At 44.9% G+C, this 22,104-nt stretch overlaps 1 protein-coding gene and 1 pseudogene across 5 annotated transcripts in view; one reads left to right on the forward strand and one right to left on the reverse strand.

The window, feature by feature from the left end:
* The window catches only part of TMEM229B (transmembrane protein 229B), a 230,393-nt gene that overhangs the window by 116,377 nt on the left and 91,912 nt on the right, over positions 1 to 22,104 (forward strand). For 2 of the 5 annotated variants that reach the window (XR_016440296.1, XM_090033206.1), the window contains exon 1: positions 13,405 to 13,543. The exons of 1 other annotated variant lie outside the window; for it this stretch is intronic. Coding sequence is in view for 1 of the 4 variants with exons in the window: in XM_090033203.1 (XP_089889329.1) it covers positions 13,315 to 13,543 (229 nt within the window). In the remaining 3 variants the exon portion in view is untranslated. Of the gene's footprint in view, positions 1 to 13,280; positions 13,544 to 22,104 lie in introns of those variants that run through there. 2 more of the 5 variants (XM_090033203.1, XM_090033207.1) reach the window with 2 other exon arrangements.
* LOC149871770 (U5 spliceosomal RNA) lies at positions 12,027 to 12,136 on the reverse strand (annotated as a pseudogene).

Raw genomic sequence — 22,104 nt, forward strand, 5'->3', positions numbered from 1 at the left:
GCCCTTGCCCCTGCTGCTGGAGCAGGGTGGAGGGGACCCTGTCATGGTGTCCCAGCGAGTGCAGCCTTTAGATATATAGGGAACAGGAGGAAAACAAATGGAAGCATGGGGCCATTGTTTAATAACACAGGACAGCTGGTTACCAACACTCAGGAGAAAACTAAACTCCTGAATGAGTACTTTGCTTCAGTATTTCACCAGACTAAGGGGAAAAATCATACTAGATAAGGTTCACAATGAGCATAGTGGGAATCACCACCTTCCTCCTGTTGATGTTGAGCTGGTACACAATCAGTTAGAAAAGTTAGACGTTTATAAGTCAACAAGACTAGATGAACTTCATCTGAAAGTGCTGAAGGAGCTGGTTGAAGTTGTTGTGGGACCTCTGGCGAAACTCTTCCAAAACTCATGGCGCTTGGGGGAGGTCTCTGAAGACTGGAAGAGGGCCAATGTTGTGCCCATCTTCAAGAAGGGGAGGAGTGTGGACCCAGGCAACTATAGGGCAATTGGCCTAACTTCTATCCCAGGGAAAATCCTGGAAAAATTCATCAAGGAGTCAATGTGCAATATGCTTGCAGAAGGTAGGATTTTGAACAACAGCCAGCATGGCTTCATTGCAGGCAGGTCTTATCTTACCAATCTCATCTCCTTCTATGACCAGGTAACTCATCACCCCGATAAGAGAGAGGAGGTTGACTTTGTATACCTAGATTTCTAAAAGGCCTTTGATCTGGTATCCCATGATGTTCTCACAGGAAAATGGGAGGATTGTGGACTAAACTGCTCAACAGTTAGGTGAGAGGAAGCTGGCTGCGGGGTAGGACCCAGACAGTCCTAATGAATGGATCGGTGTCGTCCTGGTGAGAAGTGGCCAGTGAGGTCCCTCAGGGGGTCTGTGCTTGGGCCAGTGCTTTTCAACATCTTTATCAATTATTTGGATGTAGGGGTGAAGGGCTCACTGGCCAAGTTTGTGGACGACACCAAAGTATGGGGGAGCATGGTCACGTTTGAAAATATGCTGCATATACAGGCAGACCTAGACAGGCTAGCAAGTTGGGTGGATCAGAACCAAATGAAGTTCAACATTGAGAAGTATAAAATGCTCCTTCTGGGGACAAACAATCCCCAACATACTTACAGGCTCAGTGGTACCATACCATACCAACTAGCACCACGACTGAAAGGGACCTAGGGGTAATAATAGAGCATAGTATGAACATGAGCCATCCATGCGATGCCGTAGCCAGCAGGGCAAACAATACTCTGGTGTGCATCAACTGATACATCTCAAGCAAAACCAAGGACGTGATTCTTACACTTTACTCAGCATTGGTGAGACCACAGCTGCAGTACTGCATCCAGTTCTGGGTGCTGCACTTCAACAAGGACATGGGAAAGCTTGAGAGAGTCCAGAGAACCTGTATGATCAGACTTGCAAGACAAGCCATACAAGGAGAGGCTGAGGGACTTGGGCCTTGTCAGCCTAACAAAGAGAAGGCTGAGCAGGGACTTGGTAGCAGTTTACCAGTATGTCAGGGGAATACATCAAGGGCTCAGCGAACAACTATTCACCAGGTCACCCTTGGGGAAAACCAGGAGCAATGGCCACAAACTCCTGGAAAACCATTTCAGGCTTAACACTAGGAAAAACTTCTTCACATTTACGGTGTCCAGACTGTGAAATAAGCTTCCTCCAGAGATGGTACAATCACCTATCCTGGAAATCGTCGAGGAGACTGGGGAGTTGCCTTGCCAGAGTCACCTGACCCCAGTTGTCTTTTCTGCCTAGTGCAGGGGGTCTGGACCCAATAATCTTGTGAGGTCCCTTCCAGCCCCTTACAGTCTATGAAGTGGGCAGGCTGGGGGCAACCGGCAGAGGTGGTAGCTGCGGCTGGCAGAGGGGAGGGGGTAGAGGGAAGGGAGGGGGGAAATAAACCCCATCCCTGCCCCCTCCCCTTAGGGGGCCATCCCAGGTTGGGGGAGGGTGTGGGGCTAATTTGTGGCACATCTGCCAAAAAAGTTGGCCCCCACCATTATATAAGAACAAAGTACTATTTATTATTAGTCAATGAGTTGTAGCTAAATATGAAACTTTCCTTGCATTCCCTCTAAGAGACATTTACTGATCATTAAATGAATTAAACCTGCCAAGATTGAGAGACTAAAGTCAGGAAGAGTGAAAAAGTCCCCGGAGTCATATTCTGTCTTTATTTAGACACCTCAGCAGATGGTCACCTCACTGGATCATTACAGGAGACTTTGAAATATCAGGGACATCATCACACTTTCTCAGAACTGTTCTTCATTTAACTGCTCCTCTTCTCTTCTTCTCTCCCTTATTCCTCCTCTTTGGCCATAGTATATGCATGGAGTAATCTGATGTTATCTTCATATGGAGAAAACATGATATACACATTAGACCAAGAGACAACTTGCAAAGTTATTGTTAGAAACGTGAATAGAAGAGGAGAGTCTGGCTAGGAATAGAAAATATGTCAGAAAGACAGAGATTTTTAAAGATATTCAGCTGCCTAGATGCAAATAGAAAGCAGTGGGACTTTAAAAGTGCCACAGTATCCTCCTGCCATTAATAGCCAGGCACTGAGGTATTTTCCTCAGTGGAAAATGGGTAGAATAGAGAGAGCAGAATAGATGATGTATTGCAAAATCCATTCAAAAGAATAACTTCTTGGGCTGCTTTAGAATTGCTTGGCCTGCTTCTATTTGTCTCAAGTTCATTCTTCAAATGTTTCTTAGTCTGTGGTTTACTTTTGACCAGTTCATTCTGAGTATTCAGCACATTAAATTCAAACGTTGAGCTGGGATTCTTAGCTTTGAGCCGTTTTCATGTGCATTACATTACCCCTTACATTTCTACCTCATTTTAAATCTCATCTGAAAAGATATTCTGCCTTTTAGTTATTTACTTACTTATTTTCTACTTAATTTCTCATAGCCTCTTCTCATTTATCTTGTTTTTGCTGTAACCCTTGTTCTCATTCTTCCTTCTTTCATCACCAAACTCACTCATACCTATGGCTTATTCCAGTGATTCTTAATCAGGGTCCCTCCACACTCTGGGGTGTCCTGAGATCGTTTCAGATGTGCCTCAGGATGTCACACATTGTTAGGTGCACAAACATGATTCAGAAAAAAACCAGAGATTTCCAGTAGGAGTCCAGAGTGTCAAAACCATTCTAACCTAATGTAGTCCTTCTGAGTTCTTTGCAACAGAAGAATTGCTGTATTATTTGTCTGTAGAAAGAAAAAAACAAGTGAAAAGAAAAAGCTAGCATTTTCTGAGGGCTGCCTCAGAACACTGTAACAGATAGTGCTATTTAAATAAATATATCTATGGAAATATTCACTCCCCCTCCTCCTCGTTCGTGCTCCTCCTTTCTAGTCAACTATGAGTTGATGGGCTTTATAGAAAATCCTCAAAAAATACCTAATTCTTATATAGTGTTTCTATCCATAAATCTCAATCACTTTACAAAACAGGAAAGTATCATTAACCCCACTTTACAGATGGGGGAGGATTCACAGAAAGGTATAATTTAAGTCACATAGAAAGCCAAAACATATCTCTGAATACAACTGAAGTCTTCTTAGTTCCAATTGGGTACCAATTTTACTGGTACATACTGCCATTCAAAATAGAAAAATGTATTGGATTGGACTGTGCATTTCCAATGTTGTAGAGTGATTGTTTCAGTAACTGTAGCTCTCACTTCCAAAGCAGCATTTGGATTTTGTTGAATCTGGCAAAAACAGCAGAAAAAAGAGCTGTGTTCAATACCTGCAGCACCTGTGGTTTCCACATATGGCATTTGCTTTTTTTCCCCTCAGCAGTGAATCCTGAAGAGAGACTACAAGGGATTCTTTTATTTTCTTTAAAAGTTAAAACAAATGCAGAGACTTATTTCACCAGCCCAGAGAGAGAGGAAAATGCAATATTCTACTTTAGACAGATGCAGCAATAAAGTATCCAATTTCATTGCTGAACTGCTCCTAGTCTTGGTCTTGTCTTTAACACATCTTTGCCCAAGTGTTTCTGAAGATGTCCTGTCCTGTCCTGAATGTCCCAGTGCTCAACCCAGGTGAAGAAAAAGATGGTGTAGGTGACTGAGGTATATCAGCATGATGGGAGGGAACTGTGCAATATGGTCTTGGTCTAAAGAGATGATCCTTAAACAGTGTCCTAGAGGAAAGTAAGAAGTCCTTCTGGTCTTTGTTGGTGTAACAGTGAAAATTTCCTTTCTGTCCCTGTCTTGATTGAATTGTTACTTTTGTGTAAATGAGAAAATCAATGTAGCTGAAAGTCTGGAACTATTTGATGTGAGGACATTTTTGGAGCAGACTATCACAGCAGTGAGGAATTCTTTGCTGCAGTGAAGGCACTTTAAGGGTTTCTTCTAGCAGAAGCTTCTTTTGCATTCTTCTAAGATTAAAAACCTCAGGTTACTTAGACTGTAAGATATATCACTTGTCTATAATGGAATACATGTCTCAAGGGAGACTTGGGCACATGACCGGAGGTTACAGCTAATGAGAATTATTATTAAATCATCAACTATATCTTGAGTATAAGTCTTTATAATGAAAGAAAATAACACATTTTGTGTGGAAAATTCTTTTTTCTACATTCCTGAAGGCTGGGGCCAGAATTTCAGTGATCCCTGATTTGGTGGGGGGGTCTAAAGTTTCAGGTGCCCAGCTTTAAGCACAACAGGTATGGACAGACATGTATTTGAAGTGCCCCAAATTCCAGAATGCTCCAGATTTGTCTACTTCCCCCAGAACTTCAGAATGGCTAGGGAGCTAGAAAGCGGGTATCCCTGCACGCCTCTTGTTCTTTGATGTCTGGAAGTTCCAGAGAGGTTGGCTGAGTGCATGCAAGAGCAGCTGCTGGCTGTCCACCCAACTTACCTCCCCATGGTGGAGAGGTAGAGAGCAGAGCACTGTGGGATGCTGAAGGACTACTGGAGGGTACAGACATTTGAGGTAGTGGTTCTAAATGAACCACTTCAAAGATGTTTATCTTTCTCTGGGGGGTCACTCTGGATTACTTTTGGCCATTTTTAAGTGCTTCTTTGGCCATGAAAGCATTCACTGTTTGGAGTGCTTAAAAGCACTTGAATTGCTTCAAACAGGATGTCTGTCCATGGCAAGTGAGGCTGATTCACAGACACAGCAATTTAGAGGTACAAAGCACTTGTGGACTTTAGGGACCTGCTGAGTTAAGCAGTAGCTGAGTGGGAGATTTGAGGATCTAGATTTTGGACTCAGGTTCCTAAAGTGGCAGTCCTTGCTAAGTCTCTTTGTGAATCTAGCCCTTACCTTAGAAGAGGTGGTGGATTGTGCAGTAGTGTCTAAGAAGAAAGACAAGCAAGCTGTGTTTTCAGAAGGAAGGAAGGTCCATATCACATGAAAGGAAAATAGCAGAACTCATCATACAATCAGGAAAACTTCGTTCTTCCTTCATGGACCTGCATTTCTTGGCTGAGCACAACACTTGATGGTTCTTCAATACACAGACAGGAAAGAACAGTAATAACTGAGGACATGTGGCATGTGCTTGTCCTGTACACAGTGCAGAAAAAAAGACTGGAGAAACAAAGCTGTTATTTTCACCCACAAGCATGAAGCACTGCCCCAAGGATGGGAATACAGAAACCAGCATGAGATGCCTAGTAAAGTCGTCATTTAATTTCCTAGTAGCCTTCTGGATTCTTTTTCTCTCTTGCCTTTTCTGGTAGACAAGTCTCTCTGGGATATACATGGATATATGTGTGTGCACACATGCGTGTGTGTGTCTGTGCATCTGTGTAGGAGGCAGAAGGGTGGTATTTTAAGCTCTTATTCTCTCCCTGAGCCTCAATTCCCAGTCTATAAAATGGGGATAATACTACCCATTATTTCATAGGGCTTTTTTAAATAGAAATTACTTAAGACTTGTGAAACATTCAAATAATACAGTGTTAGTGACAAGTTCTATGGAAAAGACCCTGAAGAAATAAACAGTTATATCTTCAGAGTAGGAATTCTTACAGTAAATCAGGTATTGAAAAGTGAAAAAATAAGAATAGCTGCTCATTTAATGAGCACCGTATGTCCTATGCACAAAAAAGGAAGGTGTCATATGGAAAATAATACGGAGCCATGTAACTAAGGACTTTGTCCTTAATGCAAACATACAAGGAGGCTGAAGGTTGTCCAGACAACATTAACTCTAGCTTTCTTAACTTTTTAGCTCTCCTAACTTTTGAGTGTTTGACTTTGCAATCGTTATAATATTTTTCTTAAATATTGGGCTCCTTTTCGATTGTTTTTGTCTATAAATTTCTGAATGTAAATAGAGGCTTAGATTTTCTGAAATCTACATGTTTACAGTTCTGAGTACTTTATTAGCATAAAATTATCAGCTAGACACACATCTATTTGTATACGCAAAACACACGTGTACTTTTGGTGAATTTTTTCCTAACAATTTGCCTCACAAAATGGCATGGACAACGGAAATAGTTATGAAGGGGCAGTATAACAAGGGCAGGTACGGGAGACATCTACCAACATGCTGCACTCTGGGTGATTGTTCTTTTGAGACTGAGAGTGTGTCCACAGGGGCAAAAATGAGTTTCATTTTTTTTTTCTTGGAGTTTTCTCTTAAGTATTCATGAGCATGAGGAAGGCTAAAAGGTATTATAAGACATTGTTTTCTACTTATTCTTTTTGAAATGTATGTCTTCCTCTCTTAAAAGATTTGTAAGCAATTTGAGAGAACTAGGATAATTAAGATATGGGTAACAATGGTGTGAACCTCTTGTAGCTGCATTAGTTCAACTGCAGATTCTTAACTCTTAACCACACTTTTCCACGCAGCTCTGCTGGGAACAGTACTACAGTAAGAACAACCAGACCCCTGGCTGTTACCCTTTCCCTTCCTACAAACTTGCAGACCACTTAGAGCTCTGACCCCATAACTGCTCAGAGTGGGACTGAAACAGGATGGGGGCAGTAGTATCCCTTCCTCTTCGTAGTCTATCTTTCTGCCATTCTCCCCTCCTCATGGCCCTCACCATGCATCCCACTTCCCTGTCTCCCTCTACCAACTCCTTCCATTCTCTCAGTCTGATAGTGCCCTCTCTTACCTGGTTCCCCTCACTTATCCATGTTCACCCTCTTTTCCCTCATTTGTGCCCCCTCCCTATATTTTCTTCTCACTTTAAAAGCCACCCATTCTTTTCCCTTTACTTACTTCCTCTGTCTGCTTGCTGTGACCAGATGGAATCACATCAATTTGCAAGTTTGTCTCTCTCTTTCATTCCATCTCTGTGTGTTGATTTCCCCTTCCTGCTTGTAGGTAAAAGTCTCTTCTTAACTCAGGTTAAGAAGAGTACTCTGCTCTTCCTTTCTCTGATCTTTCCCTTGATCCTTTTAAGGCATTCTTTCCTACATTATTGAAATATCCTTGCTTTCTCACACTGTGAAATGTCCCCCCTCTCCACCTGTCTCTCTCGTGTGTTTCTAATATGCTCTTTGATATGCTCTGAGATGCTACTTCACAACAAATTGTATTGTACAGTATCTTTTATCCTCCGGATGCCCTTTATCAGTCTGATCTATCGTGTATTGTATTGTTAAGCTGCTTCTTACTGTGATACATAAGCATTCTCCTTTGCAGCCCAGTTGAAATATATACACAATGATTGCTTCTTATCAACCACCATAACCCAAATGTAACAGCTGGTAAAGCTAGACCTCTGAGTTGGAATTACCCCTGTGTTACATTCTGTTTCCCCTGTAAAATACTCCATCTTTCTGATTCTCCAGTTCTTACAGAGAGCTTGGTGTGGTCAGGTGACTCTGTGACAGGCTGGTTTGCTGCATTGTGGCATATTCAGAGGAGTCACGCTGATGTGTATATAAACCTACCTGAGTGAACAGTACCCAGGAATGAGGACCTAGAAAACCAAGCATGCTTCTGCAATGCAAATGTGGGATCATTAGCCCTGCCACCTGCCTGGTGCTGAACAGTTGCTGGCTCTGCTGTTTCTATTTGATTCCTGGCACTTCCGTGCAGAGGGACCTGACTCTGAAAGAGGCCATTGTGGTGAGGCCTCTCAATGGATCCTCAGTGTACAGGGCATCCCTTAATTGCCTGTGTCTTGCACAAACCTGTCTTGTGTCATTACTGTGGCTACTTATTATTGATACTGGAATTGCTGAGTCATAACATCAAAGTTATGAAAATGTTCTTGGTCTGACAGACAATTTAGTTCGGTGCTTCCAGTATTATTAGTCATAGTAGCCAGGAGAGAGATCTGAGGACTGGGAAAAAGCAAATATGGAATCTGTTATTTAGGCAGTTAGAAAGAATAAGGAAGGGCCACAAAGGAAGTGGCTGATTAGAAAAGGAAGATAGTAGTGGGAATGTGGGTTTCAGGACATAAGTGTCTTACATTCTGTTCCCTGTTCTTACTTTCTTATCACCTAAGTTTTGTCATTTTACCTGGCTGCACCTTAGTTTCCTTCTCAGTCAGATAATAATTGATCTTTTATCTGGGGCACCTCAACGCACTTTAGAGATATTTAATAGTGAATCCTTATATCAAAGCCCTTGTCTGAGGCAGACAGGTATTGTTCTTCCATTTTACCGGTGGCAAAACTGAGGTACAGGAAAGGTTAAGTGTTTCACTTGAGATCGCTCAGGAATTCTACAGCAAGATATAAATCTCTTAGTTTTTTTTAATCAGTGGTTTAGAGATTCCTCTGCCCTGCAAACAACATGCAGTGTTGCAAAACAGTTAAACGCAATGAAAAAGGGATTTTCTTTCTCCTTTTGTTTGGACAATTTAGTCAGGGAATAACCTGAGGAGACCTTCCTGGGTAGAAAAACTATTTCTGTCAAAAGATTTAAGTGTCAGGGTGTGGCAGTGAAGCTTTCAAAAACACTTCCATTGCTAGCTGTGTTTGATTTCACACTCTGCAGGGGTGTCCTGTTAGTCTCAAGGTTAATAAAAATGACAAATGACACTTAGATTTATGTGAGGGTTGGAGTGCTGTAGCTGTGATGGTCCAAGAAATGTATGAGAGGTTAGTCTGGGGAACTGACCTGCCGAAGGGCATTTGATGCCCAAAACTTGTCCAGCAGCTCTCCCAACTATACAGTTGGTCCAGTAAAATAGATCACTAAAAGTGCCTTGCCATACAGATTATGTTTATCTTTTTCTCTTATGGCTTTCTTAATAAAAATCATCTGAAGAACCTGTATGGCATTTATGCCAACCACAAACTTGTGCAATAATTTACAGCATCTTGCACCCACTCTCAGCAAACATCTCAGGCATTTTATAAGCACTGATTGTAATAACAGTGAACAGTAATTTCCTCAGAAAAACTGTACTGAGAGTAATTACGAGCTGTCCAGAGATGTGCAAATGAAAGTTTGCTAAGCCTTTAGAGCAAGGGGTTCTCAATCTTTTTAGACAAAGGCACCCCTGAATAAACTTGAGGCACCCCCAGGAAAATGCCAACTCTTACTTTCCTGTAGTCAAAAAAACAAGTGAAAACTAAAAGAGCCATTCTTCTGTTGTAAAGACCCCCAACAGGAAGAATGTTTTATAATGCTACAGATTCCTAACTGAAATGACTGGGTTTATCATGTGAATGTTGGCACACCTAATAGTGCGAAAATTGGCGTCATGGGCAACTTGTGCCTCCCAAGTCTGGGGGGACACCAGCAGCCGATCCCTGAGCCAGCAACGTACACTTCCGGTTTTGCGGCTTGCACTTCCAGGGGTGCATGGCCAATCTCAGGGGGTGCATGTATACCTGCCAATGACTGGCATGGCACCCTGTAGTGCCCTCAGCCTTGAGAGGATCTCAACGCACCCCAGGGTGCCATGGCTCCCTAGTAGAGAATCACTGATTTAGAGATTATCCAATGGACATACAACAGAAGGCCAATGTACACTTATACAACCTGAGATCCACACTAGGCAAAATACCTCAGCATCAGTAAATCATATTGAGAAGAGAGTGACATTGTATGGAGTCCTGCAATGACTGGACAACCATGAGGACCTCTTGCTTAGCTTCTGTTTTCATGTCTTTTGGAGCTATGGGCTCCTTACTTTTGGCCTTTCCAAGCAATGAGGTTTACCATGACTAGAATACAGATTATCCCCTGCTCAGGGTCAGACTGACTGTGGAAGCTTGGCTGGACCTCCACATAAAATCTAAATGACCAAATTAAAATAACAGTGCATCTTGCACAAGAATGCAAGATTGTGGCTGGGACCATGCAAAATAAATTGATTTCAATTGATTTCATCTACTGTGCTAGTTGTAAATGTACCCATGTTTTATTGTGCCAAAGCATCATAGTCTTTGTAATCTTCTGAAAGCTTTAATAGCTAGGAAAGGAGCCCTTCTGGCAAAAGACAGTGGCTGGGGAAAAACTGGGTTGTGGTGACAAGATTGCCACAGAGAAGATCAGTCTCCACGAATGGTTGCAACCCATTAGGCATAGAGAAAGCGGAGCTTGTAGCACCCAATACCAGACCTATGCCATAAAATGATAACAGTCCATATTGAATACTGGGGCAAGAGTAGATGAAGATGGTGAGAGCACTTTCAAGAAGAACAAACAGTTGCTCCGCTAGTGGTTGCCATCCAGTAGGTGCTGTGTTAGCTAGGCCTCAACCTTTTACCACAACCGAGCCTAAAAATAAAAGCAATGGTTCCTCTAAAAAGAAAACTGTTGGCAGAAACCTGGCACGCTCATCACATATATATATAGCAAAGCTAAGAGAGCAAGAGAGAAGCCAGACAGCCTGAGCTGGTATAACTAGAGAAAGTAGGAAACCACATATATGTTTCAATTGAACTAGTATAACTAAAGAAAACAAAGGATTAAATATATATTTCAAAGCAGAACCTGTAAGAAGTGAAAGACTGAAATGCACTGAATACAAGGCCTGAGGAATATAAGCATGCTATGTGTGACTGTAAATATATCCTGGTTAACACATTTCCCCTGGATTAAGGCATATTTATCAAAGCAGGCATTCAAATGTCTGTCTGGGGTTTTGTAAATGTTGCCATATATCATCACTGGTGCAGACTATTGCAGATTCTGCTCCGCTGTTGAACAAATACCCAAAGACAGTATCCCTATGACCAATGCCCCAAGATATCTCATTCACTCAATCCCGACCCATCATGTTTGATTGACTTGTAACTCCAGACCGATCAGAAACTTGCAAAAGCAAGTTTCACACTTGGACATCCAAAACAGGATCCGAGCAGTTGGCAACTGTAATGTGATGGTCCCTTCCTCCCTGCTTTGTTGGGAGTTTAATTGACTATCAAGGAGAAATGCTTTGAAGCTATACAATTGAATGCTATAAGTGCAAAACAGACTTGTCAGCAAGGTGTGTGCTCCAGGCAAAAGAGAGAAATTACTACAACATTGCACCTGGCTCCTCATGGCAAAGGATCCTGCTCTGTGAAAGCTGTAAGGAAACTGCTTCCTGGCCTGTCCTGGTGAGAAAACACTCTTGCAGCTAAAAATACACTCGGACTTTGGTGATAGCTCATTTATTGCATGTTGAAAAGGAGTCTTTTTCTGTCATTTAGTTTTATAGCTTGCTTGTGGTATTGTTTTTAAAGCCTTTCTGATATTAATTGACTGAGGTGTCATGTCAGTCCTTAACTACACTAGGTTTAAATCCTGCTTTAACTGCAACTCAGACCAGTTGCCATAGTTGGGGTCATAGTTTTACCCCATGGTCAGATTGATATGGACCCTGGGGGTTTTCACTTCCATCTGTAGTGGGGGGCATGGCCTTCTACCCTAGATCTCTTGAGCATATATTGACAACATTTCAATGTTGTATTTACCTACGGCAGGTGAGCGTGTTAGGTCTGTGTTGTGTCAGGGTTGAGGGTAGTCATAGGTAGGGTTAGGATTACAGTTGGGTGGGATGGTTTGGACAGGGAAGATCCTGCCTCAGGGCAGGAGACTGGACTTGGTGACCTCAAAAAATTGGGTCAAAACTTGTAAGTGTTCCTTTCCATGGAAATCTTTAGTAAAAGGCGAAAGATTTGTACACTTTGAATTGACCAGTGCTCCCTTCCAGCCCGACTTGTCTCTGATTCTATGGAAGCAATGGAACAGCCTGTGCTGTCAGCGCCAGGAACCTTGTGCTGTATGCCTCTGAGAAGCAGGTGGCCTGAAGTCAGTCAGGAGGCTGGGTGGAGGTGCACCTTTATAGCAGAAGCAAGTTTTACCTATAAGGAAGGGGAAATCAACACAGAGGAGGAATAGAGAGATGAACATGCAAATTGATGTGCTTCCATCTGGTCACAGCAAGCAGGGAGAGGAAGGAAGGAAGTAAAGGGAAAGGTAGTGAGGGGGCAGAAATGAGGGAGGAGCGGCTGAGGGGAACCAGGTAAGAGAGGGCAGGATCAGACTGAGAGAGTGGGAGGAGGAGTTGGTAGGGGGAGGCAGGGAGGTGGGATACATGGAGAGCACCATAAGGAGGGAGAAATGGCAGACTATGAAGAGGAAGGGAACCACTTATCTGTGGTTCAGTGATTCTTCCTGCCTAACCCCTTGTGGCCTCCCTGGGGACCTGAAACACTATGTATCTGGGTCCAAGAAGGCAGTTTTCCTTAAGCATTCCCAGGGATAACTGCTCTCCTGGCGTGGTTGAGTACCTGCTGAGGTGTTGGGCCTTAAAGCCCACTTCATGGAAGTGGGAGGCTCCTCCCTAGCTTCTTTCTGCGGCCATATGGCTGAGGGCAGGTGAAACTTGGGGGCATCCGAACCCCAAGCCTCCAGGCTTGGGCCTGCACGTGGGATGCCCGCCAAAAGATGTTGGAAATATGTGCAGCCCCTGGCAGGGGTGGAGGATGTTTGCTGGCTGTAGGGCCACTTCTGGTTCTAGACTTGCTCACGGATTTGGACTTGATTCCGCTTGGAACACAAAAAAATCCTTTAAAAAAGGCAGATTCAAGGGGACGGAGGATGGTACACGTCGCCGCCTCGCCTGGACCCATAGCATAAGAGGTGGAGGTTAAAAAAAGCCCAGGGTCTCACCCTCCTCTCGGAATGAAGCAACCCCCTCCTACGCCTATGTGCCAGGTAACTGCTGGACAGCTGCAGCACGGAGCTCGGGCCTGGGCCAGCCCTGGGCAAGCCGGGCTGGCGGGGGCCCGGGGGGAGGCTGCCTGCTGCCCCGCCTGCGCGCCCGCTCGTCCGCCTGCGCGCGGGCGGGGCAGCAGCGAAGGAGTTAAGGGGTGGCGATGGGGAAGGCCGGCTGTCAGGAGCGAGCATGTGCAGACTGCAACCGCATCTATGCTACGGGCGAGCGGCACTGGCACATTGCATCTCCAGCCGCCGCCAGCCATCACGGCATTCATGGAGGCAGAGCCCGCCGGGCGCTGCTGAGAGCAGGAGGAAGCCGGAGGTGGGAGGGGAGGAGCCGGCAGCACCTGGCCCGGTCCGGCCGGCCCGGCCCGCCGCCCCGCCGGGGTAGGTGCCCGGGGTGCGGGGCGGGGTTGCGGCCCCGGCGCCTCCACTTCCTGCAACAAAGGGGCCTCCGGGATGCTGGAGCCGGGCCCGGGCCGCGACCCGGCGGGAGGCGGGCGGGCGGGCGGGCGGCGCGCCAGGCCGGGGGTGCGGGGTCGCGGGCCCCGGGGTGCAGGGAACGATGCTGTCCGGGTCCGCATCGCAGCACGTTTCGTTTGGGGGCAGAGGGGCCCACAAAGAAGGGCTGGAGACCCCTAGAGCAGAGGGCAAAGGGCGCCTGGGGCTTGAGGCTCTTCCAGAGCAACAGGAATCCACCAGGGGAAACTCGGGGAGGTCAGACCAGGAACTCACTTGGTAATACCTCCGGATGGCTTTTAATGGATGGTTCAGAAGGGTTGTTTGGGTTTCGTTTTTTTTCCCTACTTCTGCCCCTGTTTGGAAGGGGAGTGCAGCCAGTGGCGCTGCCTGTCCCGCAGACGGGTTCCCTTCGACTGGGTCCCTGGCGCCCGGATTTCACAAGCTGCCCACGGACGTTTGGAAGAGTTGGATCCGGGGAAGGTTGTATCCCACGGCCTGGTCTGACCTGGCATGTCAGAGCAAGGGAGTCCTTGGCAGGGGTTGACATTTTTCCTTCCTTGGCTGGGTTTGGCCCATCAGACCTGGTTTATGTGGGAGGTAAGGGATGGTGATTGTTTTCCTAGGTGCATCTGTGGCGCATAGATTGAATCTAGATGGTGAAATCACCTAAACTAATCCAGGTCAACCCTGGTCAAGCACCGACAAAACCATACGGGTGCCCAGATGCATTTTTTATCAAACTAGACTTCATAGGTCTCATGGACGTTCGGGGCTGGAAGGGGCCTTGTGCAATCATCTAGTCCAGGGCCCCTGCACGAGGCAGGAAGTCAGCTGTGGTCAAATGATCCCAGCAAGATAAACATCCAGATGCTGTTTGAATGAGTCCGGAGCAGGTGCTTGCACCACCTCTGGGGGGAGTCTGTTCCAGACCTTGGACACGCAGACTGTAAAGAAGTTTTTTCTTGCGTCCAGTCTAAATCGCCCTTCCAGGAATTTGTGGCCATTAGACCTTGTTATCCCTTGGGGAGCTCTGGTGAGCAACTGTTCTCCTAGGTCCTGATGCATCCCCTTTATATACTTGTAGGTGGGTGCAAACTGAGTGCTGTTGACAGTGGTGTTAGATCTCAGCTTGCAAAGACTGCTGAGGATTCTGAGATCAACCATGTAAGGTCCTTGACCCTGGTCAGAGCTTGGATGAACAGTAACTCTGCCTAAATCCTCATTCTACTAGGCATCCACAGACTGCATCTAATGTCACATGCAGACAGCTGCATTCAGTTTAGTGCAGAGCATAGTACCCACAGTGATACGGCTCCCAAAAAGAGGGTGGTTGCAGTGATGGTCCCAGCCACCTTTTGCAGAATAGCCCTTGGAGCCATTGGATCCAGCCTGTGGAGTTGGGGTCCTTTGGTGACAAAGGACTTTGCCTGTGCAGCAGTTGGGCACCAGGGGAATTTGACTGTGCCCTGCTAGGGAGAAGCAGCAGTGGTGACAGCAGCAACAGCAGCAGGTCTTAAGTGCCAGCCTGCCTTCAATCTGGGCTGGGTTGTTTCAGCCCAACCATTTGAAAAAGTTGCAGACCTCTGGATTAGATTGTTCTCCCTGGTAAACTAATGAGGAACACCTTCTGCCCTTCCTTTTGAAATGGGCCAAGAATGCCATTTTCAAGACATCAGAAGGAGAACAAGTGAAGAGAGCATGACTCTGTAGCTTAGCAATGAGGACACTCCCCTGGGGTGGGGAGAGTCTGGACTTCACCCCGTTCCCAATACTGTTAGTGTTTTACCTTAGAGAGGCTTTGGTTAAAAAACAGCAATTACCCTGGCAGCAGGATTCTCAGGTTCATTTGGATTGTATTAGGTGTGACCTGTGTAGCAATAACTGGTTGGGGCACCGTGCCCAAATTTTAGATATGACAGTGCCTATGAGAACAAGCTGGGTCTGGGCCTGTGACTCAGAATTGGGACCTGCTTTTCTTCCGAGCAGAGGCAGTGAAGCTTTGTCAAATTAAGTATTGCATTTCATTCTCTAGTGTTGTTTAATGACAGGATCGTCCTATTTCCCTCTTAACTCCTAGAAAAGATAGTCCCTCCAGGAGCTGAAATTATTCATGGCCAGGATGGTAAAACTGTTCTGTGACTACCTGAGCCAATGGCATAACTAGGGCGGAGTGATAGGGACAAACCACCCTGGGCTCCAATTTGAGGGGTGGCAGCTAAAAAAAAAAACCCAATTGTCACTGGCAGCTTCACAATTGTGGCAACAGCAGCCAGAAGTCACCACTACCCCTGTGCCCTGGGCACCTGGCCTCATAGCTCGGCTGCTGATCTGAACTGCATTTGTCAAGAATCCATGCAGAAAAATAAAGCCCTCAGAAGGCATTGTCCTTTCATGTCCAGGCATGCAAGCACATTAATACCCCTGCTATTCTTTGCTAAATAGTAGATCTTATAGGAGAATATTTCACAAAATCATGAGCGAACAGAAAATCAGAAGTTAAAATGATACAGTTGACAGCAGCCGCCCCTCTAAGCCCACTGGGCCCCTGCTGAGGAAAGCCCTTTAGCATGTACTTAACATTAAGCTTGTGCTTAAGTCCCTTTGATGTAAATGGCACATAAGCAGTATGTGTGTAAGTGCTCCCTTGACTCGGGGTCATAGTCAGCAGTCCAACATAGTCTACTCCGAGATGGCAGTAGCTTGCATTTCCTTGCTTGCAATAATGTTCTTCGTTATAGCTGTAAAATATATCAATGTACACTTTAAATTAGGAGCAGAAACCTTCTTGCACAAAGTATGTCCTGCGCTGTAGAGGTTACTCCCATTTGGAGTTATTTTTCATATTTTGTAGAAGGGCCAACTGAGACCCAGATAGATGATGCTTCAGTAATGTACCTAGGAATATAGCATAGGCATTGACTCCTACACTCTTGGTTTAATAGTTATGCTACCTCTCTTAAGAAAGGATATGAGGGTCCACTTAATGCATAAGAAATACTTTGAGGTCTCCTGATTACAGGCACGTAGAAGAATGATCATCTTGTGTAAGGAAAGATAGTGTGTAAAATAAGGTTCTGAACATCATGCTTTGGCAACTACAGAAGATCTTTTTGCTGATGATGGTACAATGCATCTGCAAGGTTGGTCAATGATATTGTGCCAATTCTAAACCAAGGCAAGCAGAAAGCAAGGGTGCAGACAGACGTGACAACTGAAATGTATCCAAAGCAAAAATGCTTCAAAAAAGAAACATTTCACCCAGGGGCTGCATGCATGCCCTTGTGCCATTCTTGGCTGAAATGTTTCAGAATGCTGCAGCTTTCTTCACTGCCTGCCGGGGGATGCTAAAGCAGGCTGCAGTAACCTGCCTCTTCACTCTCAGCTTCCCCCTCCTCACAGGGACAGAAGGCAGAGGGGAGAGCTGGCAAGAGCTGGAAGGCAGAGGGGAAACCAGGGAGGGGGCAGGGGTTGATGATGTGGCTTATTTGTGTGTTCAGGTGGGCCTTTTATGTTTTAATTTTTATATTTGTCTCCACTACAAGTGGTCCCAAGGTCACATGATAGGCTAGTGAAAGAGCTAGAAAGAAAATCTAGGAATCCTGACTTTTAGGTGCCAGGTCCTGTCTCGCCTTTTCAATTCCCTGTCATTTCAGGTATTGGTGGCATCTATGTTTTTTCTGCTTCTGGCATGCAACTGTTTATTCCCAGGGGACTGAAATGCTTTAGTTTAATCCAGGTTAGGGGACACGGAGTGCATCTACACAAGATGCTAAATGCGCAGTAGCCTAATAATACTGCACAGTAGCGTGTCATAGGAGAAACAATGCTAATGTGCTACTGTGCAATATTATTAGGCTACTGCACAGTAGCATCACTAAAAAGGTGTCCCAGTGCTGTTATGCAGTGATGCTGGTTGCTGCGCGTTGATTTAGTACTTGATTATACAAGTACTAAACTTAATACACAGTAACTATAGCGCATTAATGAATGTGTAAACATGGTCACAGTGTAGGAATAACTGGGTGAAATTTAATCATAAGATGTTCAGGAGGTCAGACTAGGTGTAACCTTCTCTTTTTGATCTGCAAGCTATATGTATCTTAGTTGTCCTCCCCCGACCATATAGTATTATGCTTATGCATACATATAATGTGTACATAAAAACATATGGACCTTATGGTGTATATAGCATACACTGCCATTGTAGAGCTGGCAAGAATGAGGCCTAGTCATGACCAAAAGTGTAGGTTAAATCGGAGAATAGATGAATAATAATAATTTTATATAATAAAAATTATTTGCTGCGCCAACAGTTCTGCCAGTGGGGTTCATATCTTGGCACTGGCAGGGACCTGCAGGGTACTGTTGTAAAATAGTTGTGGAAGGTTACAAAAATAACCCAGGGCCTGGAAATTAAGATTTGTGGTATGTGGTTTAAGGACCTTTTACTCTCTTAATGACAAGAGGGTGAGAGACACCTTGATCACTGTTGTACAGGTACTTAAACATGGCACTGATATTTGATAGTGAAGGCTTGTCAGTCTAGCTGACAAAAGCATAACAAGATCTAATGTCTGGAATTGGAAGTTAGATAAATTCAGCCTTGAAGTAAGAGGCAGGTTCCTAGCTGTGAGGTTAATTTATGTATTAGAGCAGCTCATGGGGTGAGATGGTAGACATAGCCTTGTTCAGAGTCTGTTAAATGGGATTAGTTATCTTTCTAAAAGATATGCTTTAGTCCAACATGTAAGAGATTCTGTGACTTGTCTGTGTGCAGAGGGTCAGGCTGGGTAGTTGCAGTGGTCCCTTCTGTTTTGGGTGCCTTGGAGCTAATGAATCCCCTTTTTCATTCTCTAACTTCATGGCCATGTGGAAGGAACTGGCAGCTAAACTGATTTCTTTGTGCTTTCCAGTCTGTATTAGGACCATGGCAATTATCATATCTCCTGCTTCAAGGTTTCAGCTGGTCTTCTGCAGAGTTTGGATTGAGTATTTCATTTATTGCATAACTGGCCAAAACTAGAGACAGGACACCAGGCAGGTTGGGACATGGCTCTGAAGTGGTACAGACAATCATCTTTCTTAAATGCCTGCCTGGTGTGCCTGCATGCTCGCAAACTATTTGTCAGATATGAGGTCAGGCAGGAATTTTACTCCAGGTCAGATAGTCAGAAACCTTGTAGCTTTTTCTTTACCTTCCTCTGTAGCATGGATCTGGAGCTTCTGCTATATCTGGGATTCTTTCCCTTCATCAGTTCCCTACTGGAGCAGGGGCCATAAGTGTTGGAGGCACATTGGTCTCTCCTGTTTTTTGCCTATGTTCAGTCTCCTGAGGACTGAAACACTTTAGCCTGTCTCAAGTTATGGGGCTCAGTACAGGGCAAAACCGGCTGAGCCCCATAATTTTAGACTGTCTCAAGTTATGGGGCTTTGCCAGGGTACAGGCTCTCTCAGCACTATGTGCTGTGCTGTCCTGCAGCAGAGAAAGGAGGGGGTGCCAGAGCTACAGCAGATGGAGCGATGGGGTGAGTGGTAGTTGGGTGGGAGCTTAGCTGAGCTGTATGTTAACCCCTCAGTGGCTGCATGCAGTCCACAGCCTGTTAGATGGGCAGCCCCAGTCTAAAGATCTCTTTTGGCCTTACACAGTCTGAAAATGGGAAACGAAAACATTTTCCCATGGAAAGTGAAAAGGAAGGGTCCTGAAAGCCTGGTTACAAAACAGTGAAGAGTGGGTAAAGCTGAATATCTTTGAGGAGGTTAGAGTCACAGTGGCATGTGAAGAGGATGTTTGTTCTGGCACTGGAGCCATGCAAGGAGTAGATTAATGAGATTTCTGCTGATGCTTTGTCACCTCTGGGTTTTGTTTGTTTCTGAATTTCTTTTAATAAATGTCATGTGTAAATAAAGTGAAAGGGCTGCCACATACGGCTTTTAAGTGCCAGGCTATCTGTCAGCAACTGGCAAGGTACACTAGAAAGGGGTACTGTCATGGCTAAAAAGTACTAATATTCCTTCACCCTTGTGTTAATCAGACTGGGAAAATTAAGTGCAACGCACAAAGAAAGCCTGTTGTTTACTAGCAGGAGTCAGGACAATTTTCTCTGCCATTTCCCATGTTCCTGTTGTAGGAAGTATTGCACATTTACATACATTATGGGGCATTGCATCTTTCTCGGATGCATGAGATATTGGCCAAAGGTGGACACAGTGAATCTGACTAAAAAGGATACCAGATTGTTTTGTCAGTTTCTACATGGGCTGAGAGTGAAGGAAAAGCCTGCCACAGTAGTTGACTTGGATCTAAACTGAAGTAAATGGAGCTGCACCAAGAACAAATTTGAAGCATCTAGCACCTGGACTTCTGTCTTTTAAAGAAAAACCTCCTTGTTGCAAATTGTCAAACATGGCTATTTTTTGTTTATTTTTCAGAGGAGGTTCACCACAAATTGAGATAAGTATTTTTTTAAGCAAAGGCAGTACCTGTATTAGTCTTAACAAAGAAGGAATTATAGATGAGCAGTTAGCCCACAGCAGTTAGCCCACCTTTTCTCAGATCTTTCCATTACACATTTCACTGAGGTCCTCAGATTGTATTGCCACAGAAATGTTACCTCCTGTTAGTGCTGTAGACCCAATACAGATGTTGGGAAGGCAGTAGGAGTTTGATTTGCCTTGTACATCATCGGAAGTACTGTCTGTTGGAGTTTCTGCTCTATCCCGTATCAGTGGCAAGACAGGAGGTAGAAATACCTAGGTGGTTTGTCAGCTTCTACATGAAGGTGGCTGTATGGGGAGCCCAAAAAGTTTGTTCTTTTGAAAATGGAGCCAACTGGATTTGGAAGTCGTGGAGAGGGGAAAATGCAGGAATCCACTTGATTGTCTTGCAGCGGGACTCTTCTGCCCATCTCTGCACTTTAAGGTATAAATGCCATCTGTGCTGGCTGCCTGTGAAATAAAGCAGTTGAGGAGGCCTGGAGGATAATTCTGTCTGGTAGTACAGAGGAACAAAATCCAAACTGGGCTGGTACTCTGGCTCTGTTGCAACAGATACGGTCTCTGCCAGTTTAGAAAAACGTGCCCCTTCCTGGTTGGTCAGATCCCTGCATTCCTGCCTTGCTTCTTTGTAAGATGTGCCCATTGAAGCCTGTTAAAAGATGGGTTTTCTTGACAACTCCATGGCACCTAACAATTATGCCAAAACAAATGCAGAAAATTGTGTTCATTTCCATATTTGCATGTGTGCAGCTCCATAGCTGGGTTTTGATGCATTAGTATGCTACAAGGAGGCTTCAGAAATTTCTGCTAGGGACTGTAGCTGCACAACTGGGGATATGTATATCAGTTGTCAGGAAACCAATATATCGTTATCAGTCAGCAAGGGAGAACGTAAGGATTTACATTGTCTTCTGCTTTGTGGGTTACCATTGACCTCAGCTAATCAAATCTAACACAGTAAATTGAAGCAACCCTTTTTCAAAACCTCCTCCATACTCTTCTTTTCAAGCTCTTTTAGAAGATGGATTAGAATATAAAGAGGATCTTGTTCAAAAAGCCTTTGCTGTCCTGTGTCAGCCCTTTCTTCATTGCGTAGGGCCAGAGAATTAGTGCTCATTAAATTAGCATTGCTAGTATAAAGAGTTAGTTAGCCGTGTTAGTCTGAAGTCAGGCAGAAGGCGGAGTACAGTTGCACCTTACAGGGTGCATGTACACCTGTGTTTTACTGCGGAGTTGACTTAACTAGCTATGGTCTGCATGTATGTTGATTAGAGTGCAGTAAATTAATTAACTCTGCTATAGGATAGTATTGTCCCTGCCAGTACTATCCTACTTTGGAGTAATTTACTCTGCCAAAACTCAGTGTAGATGGTGACCAGGGCTGGCTGGGGCATGAAGGTGGTAAAGTGTTGGGGGCCTGCCTGCTGCCTAGCCTTGCACTGTAGTACCCTGGTGCCCCTCTGCCACCTGCTGCTGCCACCCAGAGCCTGGGGCTGACCCCCCAGGTCCCATGCCAGCCCGGGGCTGCTTCACCATGACTCAGAATGCTATGGTCCTGGGTACACGTGCCAACGCTGTGCCCGGAAGCCATTTTCTCTGGTGCTCTTGGCTCTATTTGCACGTGTAGATGTACCCACAGAGTAACGAAATCAGAGCTGTGTAAGCTTCTGAAAGCAGCAGCTTACTTCATGAGATATGATGAAGGGACTCCTGATGAAGTTGTAGCTTATGAAAGCTTATGCAGCTCAGATTTAGTTAACCTGTCACGATAAACAGACATCTCATTTTACCTGTGATTGATCTTCCTGGGAGGTGACATGAATCAAAACAGGTGCAGCACATTCCTGTGCATGCATTGCTTTTCCAAGCTACATCGCTGTTCCTCCACCAGCAGACAGCCAGTGAGAGTACCTAGCCTGACAGGCTTGTCCCTAGAATGAACTGCAGTAACCATACAGGTGTACAACAGAATATCCCAGGAAAATGCATTA

Source organism: Crocodylus siamensis, chromosome 2, assembly GCF_052110815.1.
Source record: "Crocodylus siamensis isolate JL-2025a chromosome 2, ASM5211081v1, whole genome shotgun sequence".
NCBI lineage: Eukaryota > Metazoa > Chordata > Crocodylia > Crocodylidae > Crocodylus > Crocodylus siamensis.